This window comes from Danio rerio, chromosome 4 (genome assembly GCF_049306965.1).
Source record: "Danio rerio strain Tuebingen ecotype United States chromosome 4, GRCz12tu, whole genome shotgun sequence".
Taxonomy (NCBI): domain Eukaryota; kingdom Metazoa; phylum Chordata; class Actinopteri; order Cypriniformes; family Danionidae; genus Danio; species Danio rerio.
In genome coordinates, this window is record NC_133179.1 from 65,454,438 (window position 1) to 65,480,815 (window position 26,378).

At 38.0% G+C, this 26,378-nt stretch overlaps 2 protein-coding genes and 1 long non-coding RNA gene across 3 annotated transcripts in view; 1 reads left to right on the top strand and 2 right to left on the bottom strand.

Annotated features, from left to right (window-relative positions):
• Nucleotides 1-4,954, top strand: part of LOC141381898 (uncharacterized) — a 45,052-nt gene extending 40,098 nt beyond the window's left edge. Inside the window, exons 3-5 of the long non-coding RNA XR_012402792.1 lie at nt 4,348-4,521; nt 4,684-4,737; nt 4,852-4,954. This is a non-coding gene — a long non-coding RNA (uncharacterized lncRNA). The remainder of the gene's footprint in view (nt 1-4,347; nt 4,522-4,683; nt 4,738-4,851) is intronic.
• The window catches only part of LOC110439389 (NACHT, LRR and PYD domains-containing protein 3), a 440,964-nt gene that overhangs the window by 359,485 nt on the left and 55,101 nt on the right, over nt 1-26,378 (bottom strand). The gene's annotated exons all lie outside the window — the stretch shown is intronic.
• Nucleotides 1-26,378, bottom strand: part of LOC137490822 (NLR family CARD domain-containing protein 3-like) — an 84,486-nt gene that overhangs the window by 35,272 nt on the left and 22,836 nt on the right. The window contains exons 5-8 of the mRNA XM_073948267.1: nt 9,364-9,448; nt 6,209-6,404; nt 4,346-6,113; nt 1,561-1,734 (exon numbers count right to left, since the gene is read on the bottom strand). Of these exons, the coding sequence (XP_073804368.1) occupies nt 1,561-1,734; nt 4,346-6,113; nt 6,209-6,404; nt 9,364-9,448 (2,223 nt within the window). The remainder of the gene's footprint in view (nt 1-1,560; nt 1,735-4,345; nt 6,114-6,208; nt 6,405-9,363; nt 9,449-26,378) is intronic.

A 26,378-nucleotide genomic window follows, 5' to 3' on the forward strand; every position in this document is an offset into this window, starting at 1 on the left:
GCATGACAAACCTCAACGCTTCGCCATGGAACAGGAATTTCTTATAACTTAACCACACAATGTCTGATCTGCCTGAAACTTCACATGATTGATAAAAGTCCTCTCCTGAACACATCCACATAAAAATATTGAGTCAGTCATAGCGCCACCTGCTGGCAAAAGGAATTTTGGCTTGTAACTCGGCCACACAATGTCAGATCTGCCTAAAATGTCACATGGTTGATGAAAGTCCTCTCCTAAACACATCTACATAATAATGTCTTTCATAGCGCCACCTGCTGGCAGAATGTAGTTTGTCTTAAAACACAATCTCCACACAATCTCTGATCTGCCTGAAACTTCACATGGTTGATAAAAGTCCGCTCCTGAACACATCCACATAACAATATTGAGTCAGTCATAACGCCACCTGCTGGCAGAAGGTAGTTTGGCTTATAAGTCAGCCACACAATGTCCCATGTGCCTGAAACTTCACATGGTTGATAAGATTCCTCTCCGGAAGACATCTACATGCCAATCTTAAGTCACAGTTATAGCGCCACCTGCTGACAGGAGGAAGTTTGGCATAAATCTGTGATTTTCTTAGATTTTTTTTTATATATCGGCTTAAATTATTATTGTTCGCTGTTCTCTGTCATCGTAAGGTCACCGGGCGGCGGTGAGCCCGGGTGCGAGGTCCCTATCATCGCTGCTTGCAGCTTTAATCTTAAGTTATTTTGTTAGATGAGCTCCAGATTTGGCTAATCTATTGTATATGCACAAATATAATACTGTAGAGCTTCCTATTAAACTATGAATGTAAAAGAGAGATTAGTGAGGGCTGTACTTATATATGCTGAGCACTGTATATTGTTCACCCAGAGTGTTTACATGGTCACACAGCAGTAACACAACAAGCATTGAGTTTGGGCTAGCTTCTGCAGATGGACATTGCTGTATACTGCCCTTGATGGGTGAGTGGGGGAGTGTCTGTTGTCTCTCAGGTGTGAATTATTCATGAGCATTGTCACTCACACATACAGCTGAGATCACCCAAAACAAACTTAACAAAATGTAGATCATTGTAATGTTTTCTCTGAATGAGAGAACAGAATAATTTCACATAATTGTGCAGTAAATATTCTAGTCTACAAGACTGCTTACTCTAAACTCTTGTTCAGGCACATTCAGTCTGTTTTTTTCCTCTAAAACCAACTAACCACACATAATATTTGTTTTCTAAAAAACACAAGCATGTACATCAATATTTCCCACATATTATTGTAGCTCAGTTTGTGCTGAACACTAATAAAACACATGTTGGCCAGTTCTGTGTAATAAGTAGCTGAAATCAGCACCGATGTCAGGGCATGTCAAAACATCTCAGGGGTCCCAAAATCACCTCAGACCCCTGAGGGTTAACTACAGGTATAGTATGAGCAGTGTGAAACACAATTACTGATAAACCAGAATTCCTGTTATCTGGGGTTTAGTATCACCCAGGGTTAACATGTTCAAGCATGAAGAGCTCTAATATGAAACTGTCTGACTGTAGTTATTGTAGAGTGGAGAATCATTTACCTCAGTATCTCCAGTTTACAGTGTTGACTCTTTAGTCCATCAGAGAGAAGCTTCACTCCTGAATCCTGCAGGTCATTGTTACTCAGGTCCAGCTCTCTCAGCACACAGTTTGAGGATTGTAGAGCTGAAGACAGACTCTCACAGGACCGAACAGTGAGTTTACAGCCCTGTAGCCTGTGTAGAGGACAAACACAATATTTCTGTGTTAATCTGGTGTGTTTAATAGTCTGAAGCACGTCTGACTGTAGTGACTGGTTTAACTTCACTAATTAGTGAGCACATCTGCTGATTTTAGCTTTTAATAGGATTTATGTTTGTGCAACTACAGTAAATGGTTTCCTTCAGATGTCTGAATAGTCCAAGAAATATTTTTATCAAAAGACGAGAAAATCACGCAAAAAGGTCCACAGATGACAGACAATAAAACACATGAACAAAAGTAAATAATAATCATTTCCTTTAGCACATTTAAAAGTTGCATATTAACAGACAAATAAAAGCAAACAGAGATACAGACATCATAGAAATACAGAAAATACATGTTTATATTGATCAGTGCCAGTGATGAGGACTGCCTCACCCGTGAATGCAAAATATAGGAACACATTATATCTCTGTGCTCAGCTGTTTATCCTGATCCACAGGATCTGCTCTGGTTTACTGTCCAGTAGTCCATGGCTTTGCCTTGTCCTCCTGCCTGTCAGTTTCCCCTCACCTGTCCTGTACCCTGTCATGTCATTAACGTGCCTCTTCTCCATCACTAGATACTCCCAAAATAATTCCGCAGAAATCCACCGATTTTTACCAAAATTCTCTGCAGAAATAGCAAAAAACATCTGCAGAGTCCGTCTGGCACTGGCCATCACCCTTGTCCACTGTAACACCTCCAGCTGCTGAACTCACTCTTGTTATGTGTTTTCCTCTGAGGATCATCTGGAGTCTTCTTCTTGAAGGGAGCTGTGTCACGGTCCTGGTTGGCCAGTCCGTGTATTGTTATGTTGTCCTTGTGTTCTCCATGTTACACCTGTTAGTTGCCCAACTACTCTTCACCCTCTTGTTAACTCACTAGTCTCTGTGTGTTTAAGCTCCTCTGTTTCAGTCACTGTGTGTTGATCATAGTTTGCTGTATGTGTGTGTGTCTCTCTTGTCTGTGTTTTCTGCTCTTCAGCTCTGTCATTTTCTTTGTGTTTAGATTACATTAAACATTAGAACTGCACCTGAATCTAACATTGGCTTTGCTTGCACGATTAGAGGAAGATATAATGAAGAAGAGGGTTGCACAGTGGTTCAGTGGTTAGCACTTTTGCCTAACAACAGGAAGGTCACTGGTTTGAGTCCCAGCTCCAGTTTCCTCCACAGTGTGCCCAGGTGAAAAAAAATCTATAATTAAATGCAACTAAAATACACTTAAATACCCGCAAATACATTTTTAGCTCATTGTTATTTTTTGTGTTAAATAAAAGTTTGATGGTTTTACACTATAAATATACTCATTAAAAGTGTTTATACTTCAGTAGGACTTTAGTACACTTGACAAAAGTATACCAAATACCAGTAATTCAATAAAGTACACTACAGAAAAAACATCCAAAAGACTTTTATTAGTGTGTTTTAAAAGTGTGCTTTAAATGCTTTAAACATTAGTTGATTTTGAGTACACTGTTGACATACTAATCCTAAGTTTAAAAAAAGTTAATATATTAAAAATCTATTAGTAATGTATTGTAGTAGAAGTACATTTTCCCAAAAGTTGTACTTAAGTACACTTAATGTGAATGCAATATTATCACTAACACTTAAACTGATTTTGAGTGTGGTAATTTTAAGTTTTTAAGTAATTTTAAGTACAAGTACATTTTCCCAAAATGTCTTTCATATATGTGCTGTAATGTTGCATCTTATTTACATTTTTGTGTTCTCAGTTTTTGTTCCCTTCCACATAAGGCATTTTTTGGACTTGTGGTTTATTGCACAAAAATATTAAAGTGTTTTGATGAACCACAGATGCTGTTTTCTTTGTACACACATTATCCCAGGTAAAAAAAAAAAAGTGCACTAAAATGCACTTTATTTAAGTATACTTAGTACACTTTTTACAGTAATGTGCTAAAAGTGCTCTATTTTCGCACACTAATTTTGTACTTAATGTACTAAAACATAGTATTAAGTATATGTTAAGATAAACTTAATACCATCTAAGTGTACTCAACTGTGCTATTATGAGACACACTGAAATTTAATTAAAATGTGCTTTTAACATGCTATATCTGTATTTTAAAAAATATTTTTAGTTACAACTAGAAATACACTTAAACCCTAATTTAAAACATTTAAATATATTTATGACTAATTTAAAGTATAGTAGTAATATATTAAAGAAATATACAAATTGTAAAAAAAAAAAAAAAAAAAAAAAAGTGTGCTAAATACTGTACTGTTACTTATGCTGTTACTTTAGAGGTATTTCTCCCAAACATTTAATGAACTTATAACTGAGGAGTATGGGAACAGATATAGATCAAAACTCTACATTGAGTCATAAATGATGAATGTGATCCATTCTTACATTTAGAAATAGTCTAAATTTGATGGTCACTTAAAATTGGAGTTAGATAAAATTTAGAGCTAAAAAACAAATATAAATAAATTCCAATAAATAACAAAATTATTTTCAGAAGCACTAGAAAAGGCTTATATGCATTTAACCTTTGACCATGCTGTTAGTTTCATCATTGGGCTAATAGATGGACTTCTACAGATGAAAGAAAGAAGCACTTTGACTTACAGAGCTCTTTTGGAGGATTTGATGACTGCTGATAGTCTGATGAGACACTCGTCTGATCTCTTGAATTTCTGAAGCTCAAACTCCTCCAGCTCCACCTCTGAGGTCAACAACACAAAGGCCACAGCAGACCACTGGGCAGGTGAAAGGCGAGCAAATGACAGACGTCCTCTTCTGAGGTGAGACTGAATCTCTTTCAGCAGAGTTTGGTCGTTCAGTTCATTCAGACAGTAGAACAGATTGATGGATCTCTCTGGAGACAGATTCCCTTCAAGTTTCTGCTTGATGTAGGCAATTATTTTCTTTTTGCTCTGGTCTCTGTCATCCTGCTGTGTCAACAGGCCTCGTAAGAGTTGTCGATTGGACTGGAGAGACAGACCGAGAAGGAAGCGAAGGTAAAGGTCCAGATGTCCATTCTCACTTTCCAGAGCCTTGTCTACTGCAGTCTTCAGCAAATCAATCATAAACTCATCTCTGCTTTTTACTGCTTGTGTCTTGTCTCTGTCTAGAATCAGATGTTGATAAAGGGCTGCAATGAACTCCTGAATGCTCAAGTGAAGAAAGCAGTACATGGTACCAAGAATGATTCCCGTCTCCTCCCTAAAGATCTGGGTACACATGCCTGAGTACACCGATGCCTTATAGACGTCAATGCCACAGTCTTTCAGATCGCTCTCATAGAAGATCACATTGTTTCTTTCCAGCTGCTGGAAGGCCAGTTTCCCCAGTGAAAGGATGAGCTTTGGATCCCAGGAGACATCTGCTGTATTTTCTCCATCAAACTTTCTTCTGCTCTGCTGGATATGAAAGCGGAGAAAGTGTGTGTACATCTGTGTCAGAGTCTTGGGAGATTCCTGCAGTGTTTCAGCATGAGCCCTGTGTTTCAGTTTCAGTATGTTCTGGAGAACAGTGGCTGAAATCCAGCAGAAGACTGGGATGTGGCACATAATAAAGAGACTCTTTGACTGTTTAATGTGATCAATGATTTCTCTGGCCTGATTCTGATCTGTGAGTCTCTTTCTGAAATACTCCTCCTTTTGGGCATCATTGAATCCTCGTATCTCTGTCAGCCGGTCGATACAGTCAGCAGGAATCTTACTGGCAGCTGCTGGTCTGCTGGTGATCCAGATGAGAGCAGAAGGAAGCAGATTTCCCTTGATGAGGTTCGTCAGGAGAACATCCAGAGAGACTGCTGAAGATACATCACGACACGTCTCATTACCAGCAAAGTTCAGAGGAAGACGACATTCATCCAATCCATCAAGGATGAACAGGACTTTGAATAGTGTGCTTCTTGTAAGGTTCAGTCCTTTAGTCTCTGGGAAAAACTGAGTTATGAGGTCTTTTAAACTTTGTCTTTCTTTCTCCTTTAAGTTCATCTCTCTGAATGGAAGAGGAAATATGAAGCTGATGTCTTGATTTTCTTTCCCTTCAGCCCAATCCAGAACAAACTTTTGCACAGAGACTGATTTCCCGATGCCAGCAACTCCTTTTGTCAGGACAGTTCTGATCTGCTTGTCTTGTTCAGCTGCTTCAAACAAATGTTTGCATTCAACCTGTATCTCTGGTGACTGATGACGTCTGGAAGCAGCTTCAATCTGTCTGATCTCATGTTCAGTGTTGACCTGTTCACTCGCACCCTGAGTGATATAGAGATCTGTGTAGATCTTATTCAGAAGTGTGGAGTCTCCTTGCTGAGCAATTCCCTCAAACACACTTTGATATTTCCTCTTCAGGCTACATTTAAGCTGATTAATGAAGAACAGCTCGCCTAAACACAGGAGCAAAGAAACAGAGAGATTTAGTCTAGACTTTTCCAGCTATATTTGTAAGTGTCAGTCTGACAGATGGTCATGAGTCTCTTACCCTGGAGAGTATCAGCAGCTTGATCTTGCTTCATCTCTCTCAGGAAGAAGAGTGTGAGATCAAGAGCTGCTTCTGTAATACTACAACTGTTTGCATTAAAGTCTTTGACGAAGTCTTGTCTGTTTTCATCTTGTAAGATTTTCTTAAACTTTTCCAGTTCTCTCTTTAGAAATATGCTAATTTTGCTCTCAAGATTCTATAATTAAAGAAAAAAGAAAAAGAAATATTTAACCAACTTTTCTTTCACACGCAACTGTACATACACAAACTACTCAATACTTAAAAATATATTTTAATACATTATGAGTGTTGAATGTTTGATTCTGATGAGCTGATGAACATTCAACGGTTATTTTTTGGATAAACATAGCTAAAGTACATCCAGGCAGGTTTTGAGCACTTCCATATCACTACAGTGAATGTTTTCAGATATTTCACAACTGCAGCAAACAAAAATCACATCACATTACAACAGAAGTCTTTGGTTAAGATGTTTAAGAACCTATTTATACACAGGAGCAGATTAAGAATAAAAACCTTGCAAATGTCTGAAATACATCAGAACAGGCTTTAGCTGTGGGAACCATAATAAACATATCTAAACAAAGACAGCTTTGCTAAAACAAGGCTAAATGTGGGCTGTCAGTGAAATATGTCTTGGTTATGTATGTAACCATCATTCCCTGAAGGAGGGAGCAGAGACAATTATGTCGAGTTGATCAAGTAGGGGATTCGCGTAGAAGCATCAATCACTGTAATTTGTATAAAACAGGCAAACATGCAAAATAGAATGCATATAAAATTTGGGGACATAAACATCTCAGTTCCCTCCTTCAGGGAATGAGGGTTACATATGTAACCAAGATTTTCCCCATTAGTCAATAACTACAAATTTGTGTAGAGTTGATTGACTAGGGGGAAAATAGTCTAAGTGCCATGGCACACTTTGGAGTGCAAAGTGTAGCAGGCAAGTAGCATGAATACCAATTACCACCAAAGGTGTAACCAACCAACTTTCCTGGCCCTAATTTCTTCAATAGGGAAAATAGTTTGGGAAGTTACACTCACTAATCATGCCTAGCAACTTATGTTAGGACTGACCTATAATATGACAGTATGTTGGAAAATTTTGAAGGGGAAGGACACTGTGGAGATCACTACTACCCTGATGGTGAGACCTGTTACAAGAATAACATATGAGTTCGCCCTAGGAAGGGGGAGTACAACATATGGAAAATGGTTCGCTTGGTAGGGAAGATACGGATTTACCTCAGTAAGGGGACACACCATGGTCGAGTAATGCATATGGTGTTGCCTTAAAAAGGAACCACACATAGTTGACACCGTTCCCCAGCACTCAAGATGACAAACGGGCATACCAACAACATAACGGGCCTGCACCTGACTCCTCCATCGTGTCAAATGGAGGGGGCCTCAGAATAACTCTCTAGGGTGTGCCAACAACTCACCTAGTAGAGCAGTTAAAACACGCATGTTGCTCTGGGTTATAGAGTGTGGCGCAGCAAGCATTTTTGACACCGAGCTTAGTTTTCTCTTGAATGGCCGGTGTTACCCAGCACCTGGGAAGAAACCGGCTACACTATTAGATTATAGAGTCTCGCAATTGTATTTGTATTGTATTACTTCTAGTGAGCTGCAAATGGCTGCAACGAAAACTTTCAGTGTGGAGAGCGACAGCCCATCCTCCATCTTAACCTGAAGGACAGAAAGCACGACAGTGATTGAGCAAGTTCTCTGGACTTCTTTGTGAGAAGTGCACAAATCAACGTATAGACTCCACCTTAGGGTGTACGCCTGTCTCGTAGATGAGGTTCTAGCCTGGGTGATGGTGTCAGCTACTGAAAGTAGGGTGCAATGTGTGGTCTTGGCTTAGGCAAACAGGTTGACCTGGGTCTCACTAAAACGTTTCCATATCAAGTGGATTGCAACGGGGTGGAGCTGCCATTTTCCCAGAAAGGTGAGATGCAGTGAGAGTGTATCATCTGCGCGGTTGAGCTTGCTCAGGATATGAATGCCACACAGTGATTCAAACCGCGTGTGGCTCCAGAGGAGCAAATAGCGAGTGAGCTGAGAAATACGGCAGGAGCGGACACCTCCCTGACCAGCACGTGTTTTTCAGCCAACACCAGTCAGTACTGGCAGAGGGTGAGAAACACAGCTGTAGGCAAATGATATTCCAATGCAGGTGGTGTCCGGTCAACAGACCCATATTCACATTCTCATTGTATTGTGCGGGATCAAAGATATGTCACATCTTTGATCATGTTGATTAGACAAAGACAGATCTGAACAGTAAAGACTCAGTTTATATTTTCTAGTAAAATTAGTAAAACAGGCAGGGAGTGCTTTCTCTTTCTGTGTCTGTCAGCATGATTGGCAAACTCATCATAATAAACTGCTGAATGTAAAAGGTTTTGAAATGTTGTGTTCAAAATATTATTTGTTCTTGTGATCAAAGCTTTCATCATTACTTCAGTGTCTCAGAAACTATTTGAAATGACTCTAGATCAGGGGTCACCAATCCTGGTCCAGGAGGGCCGGTGTCCCTGTAGGGTTTAGCTCTAACTTGCCTCAACACACCTACCTGGATGTTTTAAGTATACCCAGTAAGAGCTTGATTAGCTTGTTCAGGTGTGTTTGATTAGGGTTGGAGGTAAAATCTGCACGACACCGGCCCTCCAGGAACAAGTTTGGTGACCACTGCTCTAGATTAATGTCCAACAAAGAATTTATTACTAGTGTTGCAAACAAGTCATATACCTAGTATATCAAAAATGTGTGTATTATCTGTGAAAGTAACATGAAATTAATGTTTATTTATCAGTATAATAATCAACATAATGAACAATATATTTTATTCATATTTTATCAAAATCTTTTATTTTTACCTTCATGATTTAAACTGTTGTCAGCTATATACGTAATATATTAATATATATAAAATATGTACCTACTGTCAGTCAAACATCACCCCAACTGGACTAGTTTGCTTGCACCAGTAGAAGATTTGTTTACAGTCAGCAATGGCGTCATTAGTGGCAGAGATATTTATCGTCTGCCAGAGCTTGATACCTTTAGATGTCACATGGAGTTATTTCAGTGACTTTAATGAAGGAAAATGAGTTTTTTCCCACCTGGAAGATCCACTGGAGATTGTCTGTGAAACTCTTGTGTTTCCTGTGAGTCTTGTCTCTTGAATCTGCTGACTCATATTCAACACTGTTAACAAATAAAACTACTGTAAGAAACATTTAGAGGCAAACACAGACAGATATATCTTACAAACTGTAACGACCGGGGGGAGTGACAGATACAACTGGAGGTAAGATCCAATATGCAGGTTTATTCAGCATCAGGCAAGCAGTGGTCAAATCAGGTACAAACAGGTATGTGCAGGCTAATCCAAAATCGTAGTCGTATCAACAGGCAAAAGGCAGGCGGCTAAACAGGAGAACAGGGAATACAAGGCTAGGGTCTAACTCGGAGAAACAAGACAGGGAACAGCGTTGTAATGTCACACTAGGTAAACAAGACTCTGCAAACTGGATGGGTTCATGAGTGGTGTGATATCAGTCTCTGACAAGGTGCAGCTGGTGAGTGCAATCAAGCTAGATGTGTGAGCATGGGTGTCTGAGAGCAGTGCATGTATGAAAATGTAGTCCTGGCAAATGCGGAAGTGTAGTCCTGGTGTTCGTGTGCGAACCAGCGATCTCTGGAGAGTGATCGCTGGTTGTGTGACATAAACACTGAAAGTAATACATGTGCTGTAGAGCTTATAATAAACAGATAGTCAGGACAGTGGACAGAACTGTCTCTTGTGTGATTGGACCACTGCTGTGTCACATAATACATTTAGCTGTGAAATCACACACCAAAGTCAGTATTGTGGTTAGCGTCTGAGAGAATTTTCAAAAGTAGCTATAGATGGAAATATTTTAGAAAAAAAAAACAGAAACATTTGACTTACATTTTAAGTGAAGTTTATTCATAAACTAATTTCGGAGGATCACGTGCTTATGATTTACCACGGCCAGTCCCTTATTTACTAATCTTTATCTTCCAAACACATGAGCCCTAAGCTACTATAAATAACCACAGTTTTCAGCTCATTTTATCTTCGTTTGGAAGAAACCCCCCTCCTCCTCTATTCTCCTCCTTTTCCTCTGATTGGGCGGCACGGCGGCCCAGTGGTTAGCACTGCGAGCCCCACAGCAAGAACACTGCCGGCCCCCTGGTCCCTTAGGGCCGGTGGGTGTTTCTGTGAGGAGTTTGTATGTTCTCCCCAGTGTCGTGATTTACCTTCTAGTGTCGTGATTCAAGTGTCGTGATTTACCTTCTAGTGTCGTGATTCAAGTGTCGTGATTTACCTTCTAGTGTCGTGATTTACCTTCTAGTGTCGTGATTTACCTTCTAGTGTCGTGATTCAAGTGTCGTGATTTATCTTCTAGTGTCGTGATTTATCTTCTAGTGTCGTGATTTACCTTCTAGTGTCGTGATTTATCTTCTAGTGTCGTGATTTATCTTTTAGTGTCGTGATTCAAGTGTTGTGATTTACCTTCTAGTGTCGTGATTTACCTTCTGGTGTCGTGATTCAAGTGTCGTGATTTATCTTCTAGTGTCATGACTTATCTTCCAGTGTCGTAATTTATCTAATATTGTCGTGATTTATCTTCCAGTGTCGTGATTTATCTTCCAGTGTCGTGATTTATCTTCCAGTGTCGTGATTTATCTTCTAGTGTCGTGATTTATCTTCTAGTGTCGTGATTTATCTTCTAGTGTCGTGATTTATCTTTTAGTGTCATGATTTATTTACTAGTGTCGTGATTTATCCTCTAGTGTCGTGATTTATCTTTTAGTGTCGTGATTTATCTACTAGTGTCGTGATTTATCTTCCAGTGTCATGATTTATCTTCCAGTGTTGTGATTTATCTGCTAGTGTCTTGATTTATCTTCTAGTGTCGTGATTTACCTTCCATTGTCATGATTTATCTGCTAGTGTCGTGATTTACCTTCCAGTGTCGTGATTTATCTTTTAGTGTCGTGATTTATCTTCTAGTGTCGTGATTTATCTTCCAGTGTCGTGATTTACCTTCTAGTGTCGTGATTTATCTTCCAGTGTCGTGATTTATCTTCTAGTGTCGTGATTTACCTTCTATTGTCATGATTTATCTTCTAGTGTCGTGATTTATCTTCCAGTGTCGTGATTTATCTTCTAGTGTCGTGATTTACCTTCCAGTGTCATGATTTATCTTCTAGTGTCGTGATTTACCTTCCAGTGTCATGATTTATCTTCTAGTGTCATGATATATCTTCTAGTGTCGTGATTTACCTTCCAGTGTCGTGATTTATCTTCTAGTGTCGTGATTTATCTTCTAGTGTCGTGATTTATCTTCTAGTGTCGTGATTTATCTTCCAGTGTCGTGATATATCTTCTAGTGTCGTGATTTACCTTCCAGTGTCGTGATTTATCTTCTAGTGTCGTGATTTATCTTCTAGTGTCGTGATTTACCTTCCAGTGTCGTGATTTATCCTCTAGTGTCGTGATTTGTCCTCTAGTGTTGTGATTTATCTACTTTTGTCGTTATTTACCTTCTAGTGTCGTGATTTACCTTCCAGTGTCGTGATTTACCTTCCAGTGTCGTGATTTATCTCTTAGTGTCGTGATTTATCTTCCAATTTCGTGATTTATCTTTTAGTGTCGTGATTTGCCTTCTAGTGTCGTGATTTGCCTTCTAGTGTCGTGATTTACCTTTTAGTGTCGTGATTTACCTTCCAGTGTCGTGATTTATCTTCTAGTGTCGTGATTTATGTTCTAGTGTCGTGAATTATCTTCTAGTGTCGTGATTTGTCCTCTAGTGTTGTGATTTATCTACTTTTGTCGTTATTTACCTTCTAGTGTCGTGATTTACCTTCCAGTGTCGTGATTTACCTTCCAGTGTCGTGATTTATCCTCTAGTGTCGTGATTTGTCCTCTAGTGTTGTGATTTATCTACTTTTGTCGTTATTTACCTTCTAGTGTCGTGATTTACCTTCCAGTGTCGTGATTTACCTTCCAGTGTCGTGATTTATCTCTTAGTGTCGTGATTTATCTTCCAATTTCGTGATTTATCTTTTAGTGTCGTGATTTGCCTTCTAGTGTCGTGATTTGCCTTCTAGTGTCGTGATTTACCTTTTAGTGTCGTGATTTACCTTCCAGTGTCGTGATTTATCTTCTAGTGTCGTGATTTATGTTCTAGTGTCGTGAATTATCTTCTAGTGTCGTGATTTACCTTCTAGTGTCGTGATTTATCTTCTAGTGTCGTGATTTACCTTCTAGTGTCGCGATTTATCTTCCAGTGTCGTGATTTATCTTCTAGTGTCGTGATTTACCTTCCATTGTCATGATTTATCTTCTAGTGTCATGATTTATCTGCTAGTGTCGTGATTTACCTTCCAGTGTCGTGATTTATCTTTTAGTGTCGTGATTTATCTTCTAGTGTCGTGATTTATCTTCCAGTGTCATGATTTACCTTCTAGTGTCGTGATTTACCTTCCAGTGTCGTGATTTATCTTCTAGTGTCGTGATTTACCTTCCATTGTCATGATTTATCTTCCAGTGTCGTGATTTATCTTCTAGTGTCGTGATTTACCTTCCAGTGTCATGATTTATCTTCTAGTGTCGTGATTTATCTTCCAGTGTCATGATTTATCTTCTAGTGTCGTGATTTATCTTCTAGTGTCGTGATTTATCTTCCAGTGTCGTGATTTATCTTCTAGTGTCATGATATATCTTCTAGTGTCGTGATTCACCTTCCAGTGTCATGATTTATCTTCTAGTGTCGTGATTTATCTTCTAGTGTCGTGATTTATCTTTTAGTGTCGTGATTTATCTTCCAGTGTCGTGATTTATCTTTTAGTGTCGTGATTTGCCTTCTAGTGTCGTGATTTACTTTTTAGTGTCGTGATTTACCTTCTAGTGTCGTGATTTATCTACTAGTGTCGTGATTTACCTTCTAGTGTCGTGATTTACCTTCTAGTGTCGTGATTTATCTACTAGTGTCGTGATTTATCTTCTAGTTTCGTGATTTACCTTCCAGTGTCATGATGTATCTTCTAGTGTCGTGATTTACCTTCCAGTGTCGTGATATATCTTCTAGTGTCGTGATTTACCTTCCAGTGTCATGATTTATCTTCTAGTGTCGTGATTTACCTTCCAGTGTCATGATTTATCTTCTAGTGTCATGATATATCTTCTAGTGTCGTGATTTACCTTCCAGTGTCGTGATTTATCTTCTAGTGTCGTGATTTATCTTCTAGTGTCGTGATTTATCTTCTAGTGTCGTGATTTATCTTCTAGTGTCGTGATTTATCTTCCAGTGTCGTGATTTATCTTCTAGTGTCATGATATATCTTCTAGTGTCGTGATTTACCTTCCAGTGTCGTGATTTATCTTCTAGTGTCGTGATTTATCTTCTAGTGTCGTGATTTACCTTCCAGTGTCGTGATTTATCCTCTAGTGTCGTGATTTGTCCTCTAGTGTTGTGATTTATCTACTTTTGTCGTTATTTACCTTCTAGTGTCGTGATTTACCTTCCAGTGTCGTGATTTACCTTCCAGTGTCGTGATTTATCTTTTAGTGTCGTGATTTATCTTCCAATTTCGTGATTTATCTTTTAGTGTCGTGATTTATCTTCTAGTGTCGTGATTTACCTTCTAGTGTCGTGATTTACCTTCTAGTGTCGTGATTTATCTTCTAGTGTCGTGATTTACCTTCTAGTGTTGTTATTTATCTTCTAGTGTCGTGATTTATCTTCTAGTGTCGTGATTTACCTTCTAGTGTCGTGATTCAAGTGTCGTGATTTATCTTCTAGTGTCGTGATTTATCTTCTAGTGTCGTGATTTACCTTCTAGTGTCGTGATTTATCTTCTAGTGTCGTGATTTACCTTCTAGTGTCGTGATTCAAGTGTCGTGATTTATCTTCTAGTGTCATGACTTATCTTCCAGTGTCGTAATTTATCTAATATTGTCGTGATTTATCTTCCAGTGTCGTGATTTATCTTCCAGTGTCGTGATTTATCTTCCAGTGTCGTGATTTATCTTCTAGTGTCGTGATTTATCTTCTAGTGTCGTGATTTACCTTCCAGTGTCGTGATTTATCCTCTAGTGTCGTGATTTGTCCTCTAGTGTTGTGATTTATCTACTTTTGTCGTTATTTACCTTCTAGTGTCGTGATTTACCTTCCAGTGTCGTGATTTACCTTCCAGTGTCGTGATTTATCTCTTAGTGTCGTGATTTATCTTCCAATTTCGTGATTTATCTTTTAGTGTCGTGATTTGCCTTCTAGTGTCGTGATTTACCTTTTAGTGTCGTGATTTACCTTCCAGTGTCGTGAATTATCTTCTAGTGTCGTGATTTACCTTCTAGTGTCGTGATTTATCTTCTAGTGTCGTGATTTACCTTCTAGTGTCGCGATTTATCTTCCAGTGTCGTGATTTATCTTCTAGTGTCGTGATTTACCTTCCATTGTCATGATTTATCTTCTAGTGTCATGATTTATCTGCTAGTGTCGTGATTTACCTTCCAGTGTCGTGATTTATCTTTTAGTGTCGTGATTTATCTTCTAGTGTCGTGATTTATCTTCCAGTGTCGTGATTTACCTTCTAGTGTCGTGATTTACCTTCTAGTGTCGTGATTTACATTCCAGTGTCGTGATTTATCTTCTAGTGTCATGATTTATCTGCTAGTGTCGTGATTTACCTTCCAGTGTCGTGATTTATCTTTTAGTGTCGTGATTTATCTTCCAGTGTCGTGATTTATCTTCTAGTGTCGTGATTTACCTTCCAGTGTCATGATTTATCTTCTAGTGTCGTGATTTATCTTCCAGTGTCATGATTTATCTTCTAGTGTCGTGATTTATCTTCTAGTGTCGTGATTTATCTTCCAGTGTCGTGATTTATCTTCTAGTGTCATGATATATCTTCTAGTGTCGTGATTCACCTTCCAGTGTCATGATTTATCTTCTAGTGTCGTGATTTATCTTCTAGTGTCGTGATTTATCTTTAAGTGTCGTGATTTATCTTCCAGTGTCGTGATTTATCTTTTAGTGTCGTGATTTGCCTTCTAGTGTCGTGATTTACTTTTTAGTGTCGTGATTTACCTTCTAGTGTCGTGATTTATCTACTAGTGTCGTGATTTACCTTCTAGTGTCGTGATTTACCTTCTAGTGTCGCGATTTATCTTCCAGTGTGGTGATTTATCTGCAAGTGTCATGATTTATCTACTTTTGTCGTGATTTACCTTCCAGTGTCGTGATTTATCTTTTAGTGTCGTGATTTATCTTCCAGTGTCGTGATTTATCTTCTAGTTTCGTGATTTACCTTCCAGTGTCATGATTTATCTTCTAGTGTCGTGATTTACCTTCCAGTGTCGTGATATATCTTCTAGTGTCGTGATTTACCTTCCAGTGTCATGATTTATCTTCTAGTGTCGTGATTTACCTTCCAGTGTCATGATTTATCTTCTAGTGTCATGATATATCTTCTAGTGTCGTGATTTACCTTCCAGTGTCGTGATTTATCTTCTAGAGTCGTGATTTATCTTCTAGTGTCGTGATTTATCTTCTAGTGTCGTGATTTATCTTCCAGTGTCGTGATTTATCTTCCAGTGTCGTGATTTATCTTCTAGTGTCATGATATATCTTCTAGTGTCGTGATTTACCTTCCAGTGTCGTGATTTATCTTCTAGTGTCGTGATTTATCTTCTAGTGTCGTGATTTACCTTCAAGTGTCGTGATTTATCCTCTATTGTCGTGATTTGTCCTCTAGTGTTGTGATTTATCTACTTTTGTCGTTATTTACCTTCTAGTGTCGTGATTTACCTTCCAGTGTCGTGATTTACCTTCCAGTGTCGTGATTTATCTTTTAGTGTCGTGATTTATCTTCCAATTTTGTGATTTATTTTTTAGTGTCGTGATTTATCTTCTAGTGTCGTGATTTACCTTCTAGTGTCGTGATTTATCTTCTAGTGTCGTGATTTATCTTCTAGTGTCGTGATTTACCTTCTAGTGTCGTTATTTATCTTCTAGTGTCGTGATTTATCTTCTAGTGTCGTGATTTACCTTCTAGTGTCGTGATTCAAGTGTCGTGATTTATCTTCTAGTGTCGTGATTTATCTTCTAGTGTCGTGATTTACCTTCTAGTGTCGTGATTTATCTTCTAGTGTCGTGATTTACCTTCTAGTGTCGTGATTCAAGTGTCGTGATTTATCTTCTAGTGTCATGACTTATCTTCCAGTGTCGTAATTTATCTAATATTGTCGTGATTTATCTTCCAGTGTCGTGATTTATCTTCCAGTGTCGTGATTTATCTTCCAGTGTCGTGATTTATCCTCTAGTGTCGTGATTTATCTTTTAGTGTCGTGATTTATCCTCTAGTGTCGTGATTTATCTTTTAGTGTCGTGATTTATCTACTAGTGTTGTGATTTATCTTCCAGTGTCATGATTTATCTTCCAGTGTTGTGATTTATCTGCTAGTGTCTTGATTTATCTTCTAGTGTCGTGATTTACCTTCCATTGTCATGATTTATCTGCTAGTGTCGTGGTTTACCTTCCAGTGTCGTGATTTATCTTTTAGTGTCGTGATTTATCTTCTAGTGTCGTGATTTACCTTCCAGTGTCATGATTTATCTTCTAGTGTCGTGATTTACCTTCCAGTGTCATGATTTATCTTCTAGTGTCATGATATATCTTCTAGTGTCGTGATTTACCTTCCAGTGTCGTGATTTATCTTCTAGAGTCGTGATTTATCTTCTAGTGTCGTGATTTATCTTCTAGTGTCGTGATTTATCTTCCAGTGTCGTGATTTATCTTCCAGTGTCGTGATTTATCTTCTAGTGTCATGATATATCTTCTAGTGTCGTGATTTACCTTCCAGTGTCGTGATTTATCTTCTAGTGTCGTGATTTATCTTCTAGTGTCGTGATTTACCTTCCAGTGTCGTGATTTATCCTCTAGTGTCGTGATTTGTCCTCTAGTGTTGTGATTTATCTACTTTTGTCGTTATTTACCTTCTAGTGTCGTGATTTACCTTCCAGTGTCGTGATTTACCTTCCAGTGTCGTGATTTATCTTTTAGTGTCGTGATTTATCTTCCAATTTTGTGATTTATCTTTTAGTGTCGTGATTTATCTTCTAGTGTCGTGATTTACCTTCTAGTGTCGTGATTTACCTTCTAGTGTCGTGATTTATCTTCTAGTGTCGTGATTTATCTTCTAGTGTCGTGATTTACCTTCTAGTGTCGTTATTTATCTTCTAGTGTCGTGATTTATCTTCTAGTGTCGTGATTTACCTTCTAGTGTCGTGATTCAAGTGTCGTGATTTATCTTCTAGTGTCGTGATTTATCTTCTAGTGTCGTGATTTACCTTCTAGTGTCGTGATTTATCTTCTAGTGTCGTGATTTACCTTCTAGTGTCGTGATTCAAGTGTCGTGATTTATCTTCTAGTGTCATGACTTATCTTCCAGTGTCGTAATTTATCTAATATTGTCGTGATTTATCTTCCAGTGTTGTGATTTATCTTCCAGTGTCGTGATTTATCTTCCAGTGTCGTGATTTATCTTCTAGTGTCGTGATTTATCTTCTAGTGTCGTGATTTATCTTCTAGTGTCGTGATTTATCTTTTAGTGTCATGATTTATCTACTAGTGTCGTGATTTATCCTCTAGTGTCGTGATTTATCTTTTAGTGTCGTGATTTATCCTCTAGTGTCGTGATTTATCTTTTAGTGTCGTGATTTATCTACTAGTGTTGTGATTTATCTTCCAGTGTCATGATTTATCTTCCAGTGTTGTGATTTATCTGCTAGTGTCTTGATTTATCTTCTAGTGTCGTGATTTACCTTCCATTGTCATGATTTATCTGCTAGTGTCGTGGTTTACCTTCCAGTGTCGTGATTTATCTTTTAGTGTCGTGATTTATCTTCTAGTGTCGTGATTTATCTTCCAGTGTCGTGATTTACCTTCTAGTGTCGTGATTTATCTTCCAGTGTCGTGATTTATCTTCTAGTGTCGTGATTTACCTTCTATTGTCATGATTTATCTTCTAGTGTCGTGATTTACCTTCCAGTGTCATGATTTATCTTCTAGTGTCGTGATTTACCTTCCAGTGTCATGATTTATCTTCTAGTGTCATGATATATCTTCTAGTGTCGTGATTTACCTTCCAGTGTCGTGATTTATCTTATAATGTCGTGATTTATCTTCTAGTGTCGTGATTTATCTTCTAGTGTCGTGATTTATCTTCCAGTGTCGTGATATATCTTCTAGTGTCGTGATTTACCTTCCAGTGTCGTGATGTATCTTCTAGTGTTGTGATTTATCTTCTAGTGTCGTGATTTATCTTCTAGTGTCGTGATTTACCTTCCAGTGTCGTGATTTATCCTCTAGTGTCGTGATTTGTCCTCTAGTGTTGTGATTTATCTACTTTTGTCGTTATTTACCTTCTAGTGTCGTGATTTACCTTCCAGTGTCGTGATTTACCTTCCAGTGTCGTGATTTACCTTCCAGTGTTGTGATTTATCTCTTAGTGTCGTGATTTATCTTCCAATTTCGTGATTTATCTTTTAGTGTCGTGATTTGCCTTCTAGTGTCGTGATTTACCTTTTAGTGTCGTGATTTACCTTCCAGTGTCGTGATTTATCTTCTAGTGTCGTGATTTACCTTCTAGTGTCGCGATTTATCTTCCAGTGTCGTGATTTATCTTCTAGTGTCGTGATTTACCTTCCATTGTCATGATTTATCTTCTAGTGTCATGATTTATCTGCTAGTGTCGTGATTTACCTTCCAGTGTCGTGATTTATCTTTTAGTGTCGTGATTTATCTTCTAGTGTCGTGATTTATCTTCCAGTGTCGTGATTTACCTTCTAGTGTCGTGATTTACCTTCCAAAGTCGTGATTTATCTTCTAGTGTCGTGATTTACCTTCCAGTGTCGTGATTTATCTTCTAGTGTCGTGATTTACCTTCTAGTGTCGTGATTTATCTTCTAGTGTCGTGATTTACCTTCTAGTGTCGCGATTTATCTTCCAGTGTCGTGATTTATCTTCTAGTGTCGTGATTTACCTTCCATTGTCATGATTTATCTTCTAGTGTCATGATTTATCTGCTAGTGTCGTGATTTACCTTCCAGTGTCGTGATTTATCTTTTAGTGTCGTGATTTATCTTCTAGTGTCGTGATTTATCTTCCAGTGTCGTGATTTACCTTCTAGTGTCGTGATTTACCTTCCAAAGTCGTGATTTATCTTCTAGTGTCGTGATTTACCTACCATTGTCATGATTTATCTTCCAGTGTCATGATTTATCTTCTAGTGTCGTGATTTACCTTCCAGTGTCATGATTTATCTTCTAGTGTCGTGATTTATCTTCCAGTGTCATGATTTATCTTCTAGTGTCGTGATTTATCTTCTAGTGTCGTGATTTATCTTTTAGTGTCGTGATTTATCTTCCAGTGTCGTGATTTATCTTTTAGTATCGTGATTTGCCTTCTAGTGTCGTGATTTACTTTTTAGTGTCGTGATTTACCTTCTAGTGTCGTGATTTATCTACTAGTGTCGTGATTTACCTTCTAGTGTCGCGATTTATCTTCCAGTGTGGTGATTTATCTGCAAGTGTCATGATTTATCTACTTTTGTCGTGATTTACCTTCCAGTGTCGTGATTTATCTTTTAGTGTCGTGATTTATCTTCTAGTGTCGTGATTTATCTTCCAGTGTCGTGATTTATCTTCTAGTGTCGTGATTTACCTTCCAGTGTCATGATTTATCTTCTAGTGTCGTGATTTACCTTCCAGTGTCGTGATATATCTTCTAGTGTCGTGATTTACCTTCCAGTGTCATGATTTATCTTCTAGTGTCGTGATTTACCTTCCAGTGTCATGATTTATCTTCTAGTGTCATGATATATCTTCTAGTGTCGTGATTTACCTTCCAGTGTCGTGATTTATCTTCTAGTGTCGTGATTTATCTTCTAGTGTCGTGATTTATCTTCTAGTGTCGTGATTTATCTTCCAGTGTCGTGATTTATCTTCTAGTGTCATGATATATCTTCTAGTGTCGTGATTTACCTTCCAGTGTCGTGATTTATCTTCTAGTGTCGTGATTTATCTTCTAGTGTCGTGATTTACCTTCCAGTGTCGTGATTTATCCTCTAGTGTCGTGATTTGTCCTCTAGTGTTGTGATTTATCTACTTTTGTCGTTATTTACCTTCTAGTGTCGTGATTTACCTTCCAGTGTCGTGATTTACCTTCCAGTGTCGTGATTTATCTTTTAGTGTCGTGATTTATCTTCCAATTTCGTGATTTATCTTTTAGTGTCGTGATTTACCTTTTAGTGTCGTGATTTACCTTCCAGTGTCGTGATTTATCTTCTAGTGTCGTGATTTATGTTCTAGTGTCGTGAATTATCTTCTAGTGTCGTGATTTATCTTCTAGTGTCGTGATTTATCTTCCAGTGTCGTGATTTATCTTTTAGTGTCGTGATTTGCCTTCTAGTGTCGTGATTTACCTTTTAGTGTCGTGATTTACCTTCTAGTGTCATGATTTTTCTACTAGTGTCGTGATTTACCTTCTAGTGTCGTGATTTACCTTCTAGTGTCGCGATTTATCTTCCAGTGTGGTGATTTATCTGCAAGTGTCGTGATTTATCTACTTTTGTCGTGATTTACCTTCTAGTGTCGTGATTTGCCTTCCATTGTCATGATTTACCTTCTAGTGTCGTGATTTATCTTCTAGTGTCGTGATTTACCTTCCAGTGTCGTGATTTATCTTCTAGTGTCGTGATTTATCTTCTAGTGTCGTGATTTATCTTCTAGTGTCGTGATATATCTTCTAGTGTCATGATTTACCTTCCAGTGTCATGATTTATCTTCTAGTGTCGTGATTTATCTTCTAGTGTCATGACTTATCTTCTAGTGTCGTGATTTATCTTCTAGTGTCGTGATTTATCTTCTAGTGTCGTGATTTATCTTCCAGTGTCGTGATTTATCTTCTAGTGTCATGATATATCTTCTAGTGTCGTGATTTACCTTCCAGTGTCATGATTTATCTTCCAGTGTCATGATTTATCTACTTTTGTCGTTATTTACCTTCTAGTGTCGTGATTTATCTTCTAGTGTCGTGATTTATCTTCCATTGTCATGATTTATCTGCTAGTGTCGTGATTTACCTTCCAGTGTCGTGATTTATCTTTTAGTGTCGTGATTTATCTTCTAGTGTCGTGATTTATCTTCCAGTGTCGTGATTTACCTTCTAGCGTCGTGATTTATCTTCCAGTGTCGTGATTTACCTTCTAGTGTCGTAATTTATCTTCCAGTGTCGTGATTTATCTTCTAGTGTCGTGATTTATCTTCTAGTGTCGTGATTTACCTTCCAGTGTCATGATTTATCTTCTAGTGTCGTGATTTACCTTCCAGTGTCGTGATTTATCTTCTAGTGTCATGATATATCTTCTAGTGTCGTGATTTACCTTCCAGTGTCATGATTTATCTTCTAGTGTCGTGATTTATCTTCTAGTGTCGTGATTTACCTTCCAGTGTCGTGATTTATCCTCTAGTGTCGTGATTTGTCCTCTAGTGTTGTGATTTATCTACTTTTGTCGTTATTTACCTTCTAGTGTCGTGATTTACCTTCCAGTGTCGTGATTTACCTTCCAGTGTCGTGATTTATCTTTTAGTGTCGTAATTTATCTTCCAATTTCGTGATTTATCTTTTAGTGTCGTGATTTATATTCCAATTTCGTGATTTACCTTTTAGTGTCGTGATTTACCTTCCAGTGTCGTGATTTATCTTCTAGTGTCGTGATTTATGTTCTAGTGTCGTGAATTATCTTCTAGTGTCGTGATTTACCTACTAGTGTCGTGATTTATCTTCCAGTGTGGTGATTTATCTGCAAGTGTCGTGATTTATCTACTAGTGTCGTGATTTATCTTTTAGTGTCGTGATTTACCTTCTAGTGTCGTGATTTATCTTCTAGTGTCGTGATTTACCTTCTAGTGTCGCGATTTATCTTCCAGTGTCGTGATTTATCTTCTAGTGTCGTGATTTACCTTCCATTGTCATGATTTATCTTCTAGTGTCATGATTTATCTGCTAGTGTCGTGATTTACCTTCCAGTGTCGTGATTTATCTTTTAGTGTCGTGATTTATCTTCTAGTGTCGTGATTTATCTTCCAGTGTCGTGATTTACCTTCTAGTGTCGTGATTTACCTTCCAAAGTCGTGATTTATCTTCTAGTGTCGTGATTTACCTACCATTGTCATGATTTATCTTCCAGTGTCGTGATTTATCTTCTAGTGTCGTGATTTACCTTCCAGTGTCATGATTTATCTTCTAGTGTCGTGATTTATCTTCCAGTGTCATGATTTATCTTCTAGTGTCGTGATTTATCTTCTAGTGTCGTGATTTATCTTTTAGTGTCGTGATTTATCTTCCAGTGTCGTGATTTATCTTTTAGTATCGTGATTTGCCTTCTAGTGTCGTGATTTACTTTTTAGTGTCGTGATTTACCTTCTAGTGTCGTGATTTATCTACTAGTGTCGTGATTTACCTTCTAGTGTCGTGATTTACCTTCTAGTGTCGTGATTTACCTTCTAGTGTCGTGATTTATCTACTAGTGTCGTGATTTATCTTCTAGTTTCGTGATTTACCTTCCAGTGTCATGATGTATCTTCTAGTGTCGTGATTTACCTTCCAGTGTCGTGATATATCTTCTAGTGTCGTGATTTACCTTCCAGTGTCATGATTTATCTTCTAGTGTCGTGATTTACCTTCCAGTGTCATGATTTATCTTCTAGTGTCATGATATATCTTCTAGTGTCGTGATTTACCTTCCAGTGTCGTGATTTATCTTCTAGTGTCGTGATTTATCTTCTAGTGTCGTGATTTATCTTCTAGTGTCGTGATTTATCTTCTAGTGTCGTGATTTATCTTCCAGTGTCGTGATTTATCTTCTAGTGTCATGATATATCTTCTAGTGTCGTGATTTACCTTCCAGTGTCGTGATTTATCTTCTAGTGTCGTGATTTATCTTCTAGTGTCGTGATTTACCTTCCAGTGTCGTGATTTATCCTCTAGTGTCGTGATTTGTCCTCTAGTGTTGTGATTTATCTACTTTTGTCGTTATTTACCTTCTAGTGTCGTGATTTACCTTCCAGTGTCGTGATTTACCTTCCAGTGTCGTGATTTATCTTTTAGTGTCGTGATTTATCTTCCAATTTCGTGATTTATCTTTTAGTGTCGTGATTTATCTTCTAGTGTCGTGATTTACCTTCTAGTGTCGTGATTTACCTTCTAGTGTCGTGATTTATCTTCTAGTGTCGTGATTTACCTTCTAGTGTTGTTATTTATCTTCTAGTGTCGTGATTTATCTTCTAGTGTCGTGATTTACCTTCTAGTGTCGTGATTCAAGTGTCGTGATTTATCTTCTAGTGTCGTGATTTATCTTCTAGTGTCGTGATTTACCTTCTAGTGTCGTGATTTATCTTCTAGTGTCGTGATTTACCTTCTAGTGTCGTGATTCAAGTGTCGTGATTTATCTTCTAGTGTCATGACTTATCTTCCAGTGTCGTAATTTATCTAATATTGTCGTGATTTATCTTCCAGTGTCGTGATTTATCTTCCAGTGTCGTGATTTATCTTCCAGTGTCGTGATTTATCTTCTAGTGTCGTGATTTATCTTCTAGTGTCGTGATTTACCTTCCAGTGTCGTGATTTATCCTCTAGTGTCGTGATTTGTCCTCTAGTGTTGTGATTTATCTACTTTTGTCGTTATTTACCTTCTAGTGTCGTGATTTACCTTCCAGTGTCGTGATTTACCTTCCAGTGTCGTGATTTATCTCTTAGTGTCGTGATTTATCTTCCAATTTCGTGATTTATCTTTTAGTGTCGTGATTTGCCTTCTAGTGTCGTGATTTACCTTTTAGTGTCGTGATTTACCTTCCAGTGTCGTGAATTATCTTCTAGTGTCGTGATTTACCTTCTAGTGTCGTGATTTATCTTCTAGTGTCGTGATTTACCTTCTAGTGTCGCGATTTATCTTCCAGTGTCGTGATTTATCTTCTAGTGTCGTGATTTACCTTCCATTGTCATGATTTATCTTCTAGTGTCATGATTTATCTGCTAGTGTCGTGATTTACCTTCCAGTGTCGTGATTTATCTTTTAGTGTCGTGATTTATCTTCTAGTGTCGTGATTTATCTTCCAGTGTCGTGATTTACCTTCTAGTGTCGTGATTTACCTTCTAGTGTCGTGATTTACATTCCAGTGTCGTGATTTATCTTCTAGTGTCATGATTTATCTGCTAGTGTCGTGATTTACCTTCCAGTGTCGTGATTTATCTTTTAGTGTCGTGATTTATCTTCCAGTGTCGTGATTTATCTTCTAGTGTCGTGATTTACCTTCCAGTGTCATGATTTATCTTCTAGTGTCGTGATTTATCTTCCAGTGTCATGATTTATCTTCTAGTGTCGTGATTTATCTTCTAGTGTCGTGATTTATCTTCCAGTGTCGTGATTTATCTTCTAGTGTCATGATATATCTTCTAGTGTCGTGATTCACCTTCCAGTGTCATGATTTATCTTCTAGTGTCGTGATTTATCTTCTAGTGTCGTGATTTATCTTTAAGTGTCGTGATTTATCTTCCAGTGTCGTGATTTATCTTTTAGTGTCGTGATTTGCCTTCTAGTGTCGTGATTTACTTTTTAGTGTCGTGATTTACCTTCTAGTGTCGTGATTTATCTACTAGTGTCGTGATTTACCTTCTAGTGTCGTGATTTACCTTCTAGTGTCGCGATTTATCTTCCAGTGTGGTGATTTATCTGCAAGTGTCATGATTTATCTACTTTTGTCGTGATTTACCTTCCAGTGTCGTGATTTATCTTTTAGTGTCGTGATTTATCTTCCAGTGTCGTGATTTATCTTCTAGTTTCGTGATTTACCTTCCAGTGTCATGATTTATCTTCTAGTGTCGTGATTTACCTTCCAGTGTCGTGATATATCTTCTAGTGTCGTGATTTACCTTCCAGTGTCATGATTTATCTTCTAGTGTCGTGATTTACCTTCCAGTGTCATGATTTATCTTCTAGTGTCATGATATATCTTCTAGTGTCGTGATTTACCTTCCAGTGTCGTGATTTATCTTCTAGAGTCGTGATTTATCTTCTAGTGTCGTGATTTATCTTCTAGTGTCGTGATTTATCTTCCAGTGTCGTGATTTATCTTCCAGTGTCGTGATTTATCTTCTAGTGTCATGATATATCTTCTAGTGTCGTGATTTACCTTCCAGTGTCGTGATTTATCTTCTAGTGTCGTGATTTATCTTCTAGTGTCGTGATTTACCTTCAAGTGTCGTGATTTATCCTCTATTGTCGTGATTTGTCCTCTAGTGTTGTGATTTATCTACTTTTGTCGTTATTTACCTTCTAGTGTCGTGATTTACCTTCCAGTGTCGTGATTTACCTTCCAGTGTCGTGATTTATCTTTTAGTGTCGTGATTTATCTTCCAATTTTGTGATTTATTTTTTAGTGTCGTGATTTATCTTCTAGTGTCGTGATTTACCTTCTAGTGTCGTGATTTATCTTCTAGTGTCGTGATTTATCTTCTAGTGTCGTGATTTACCTTCTAGTGTCGTTATTTATCTTCTAGTGTCGTGATTTATCTTCTAGTGTCGTGATTTACCTTCTAGTGTCGTGATTCAAGTGTCGTGATTTATCTTCTAGTGTCGTGATTTATCTTCTAGTGTCGTGATTTACCTTCTAGTGTCGTGATTTATCTTCTAGTGTCGTGATTTACCTTCTAGTGTCGTGATTCAAGTGTCGTGATTTATCTTCTAGTGTCATGACTTATCTTCCAGTGTCGTAATTTATCTAATATTGTCGTGATTTATCTTCCAGTGTCGTGATTTATCTTCCAGTGTCGTGATTTATCTTCCAGTGTCGTGATTTATCCTCTAGTGTCGTGATTTATCTTTTAGTGTCGTGATTTATCCTCTAGTGTCGTGATTTATCTTTTAGTGTCGTGATTTATCTACTAGTGTTGTGATTTATCTTCCAGTGTCATGATTTATCTTCCAGTGTTGTGATTTATCTGCTAGTGTCTTGATTTATCTTCTAGTGTCGTGATTTAC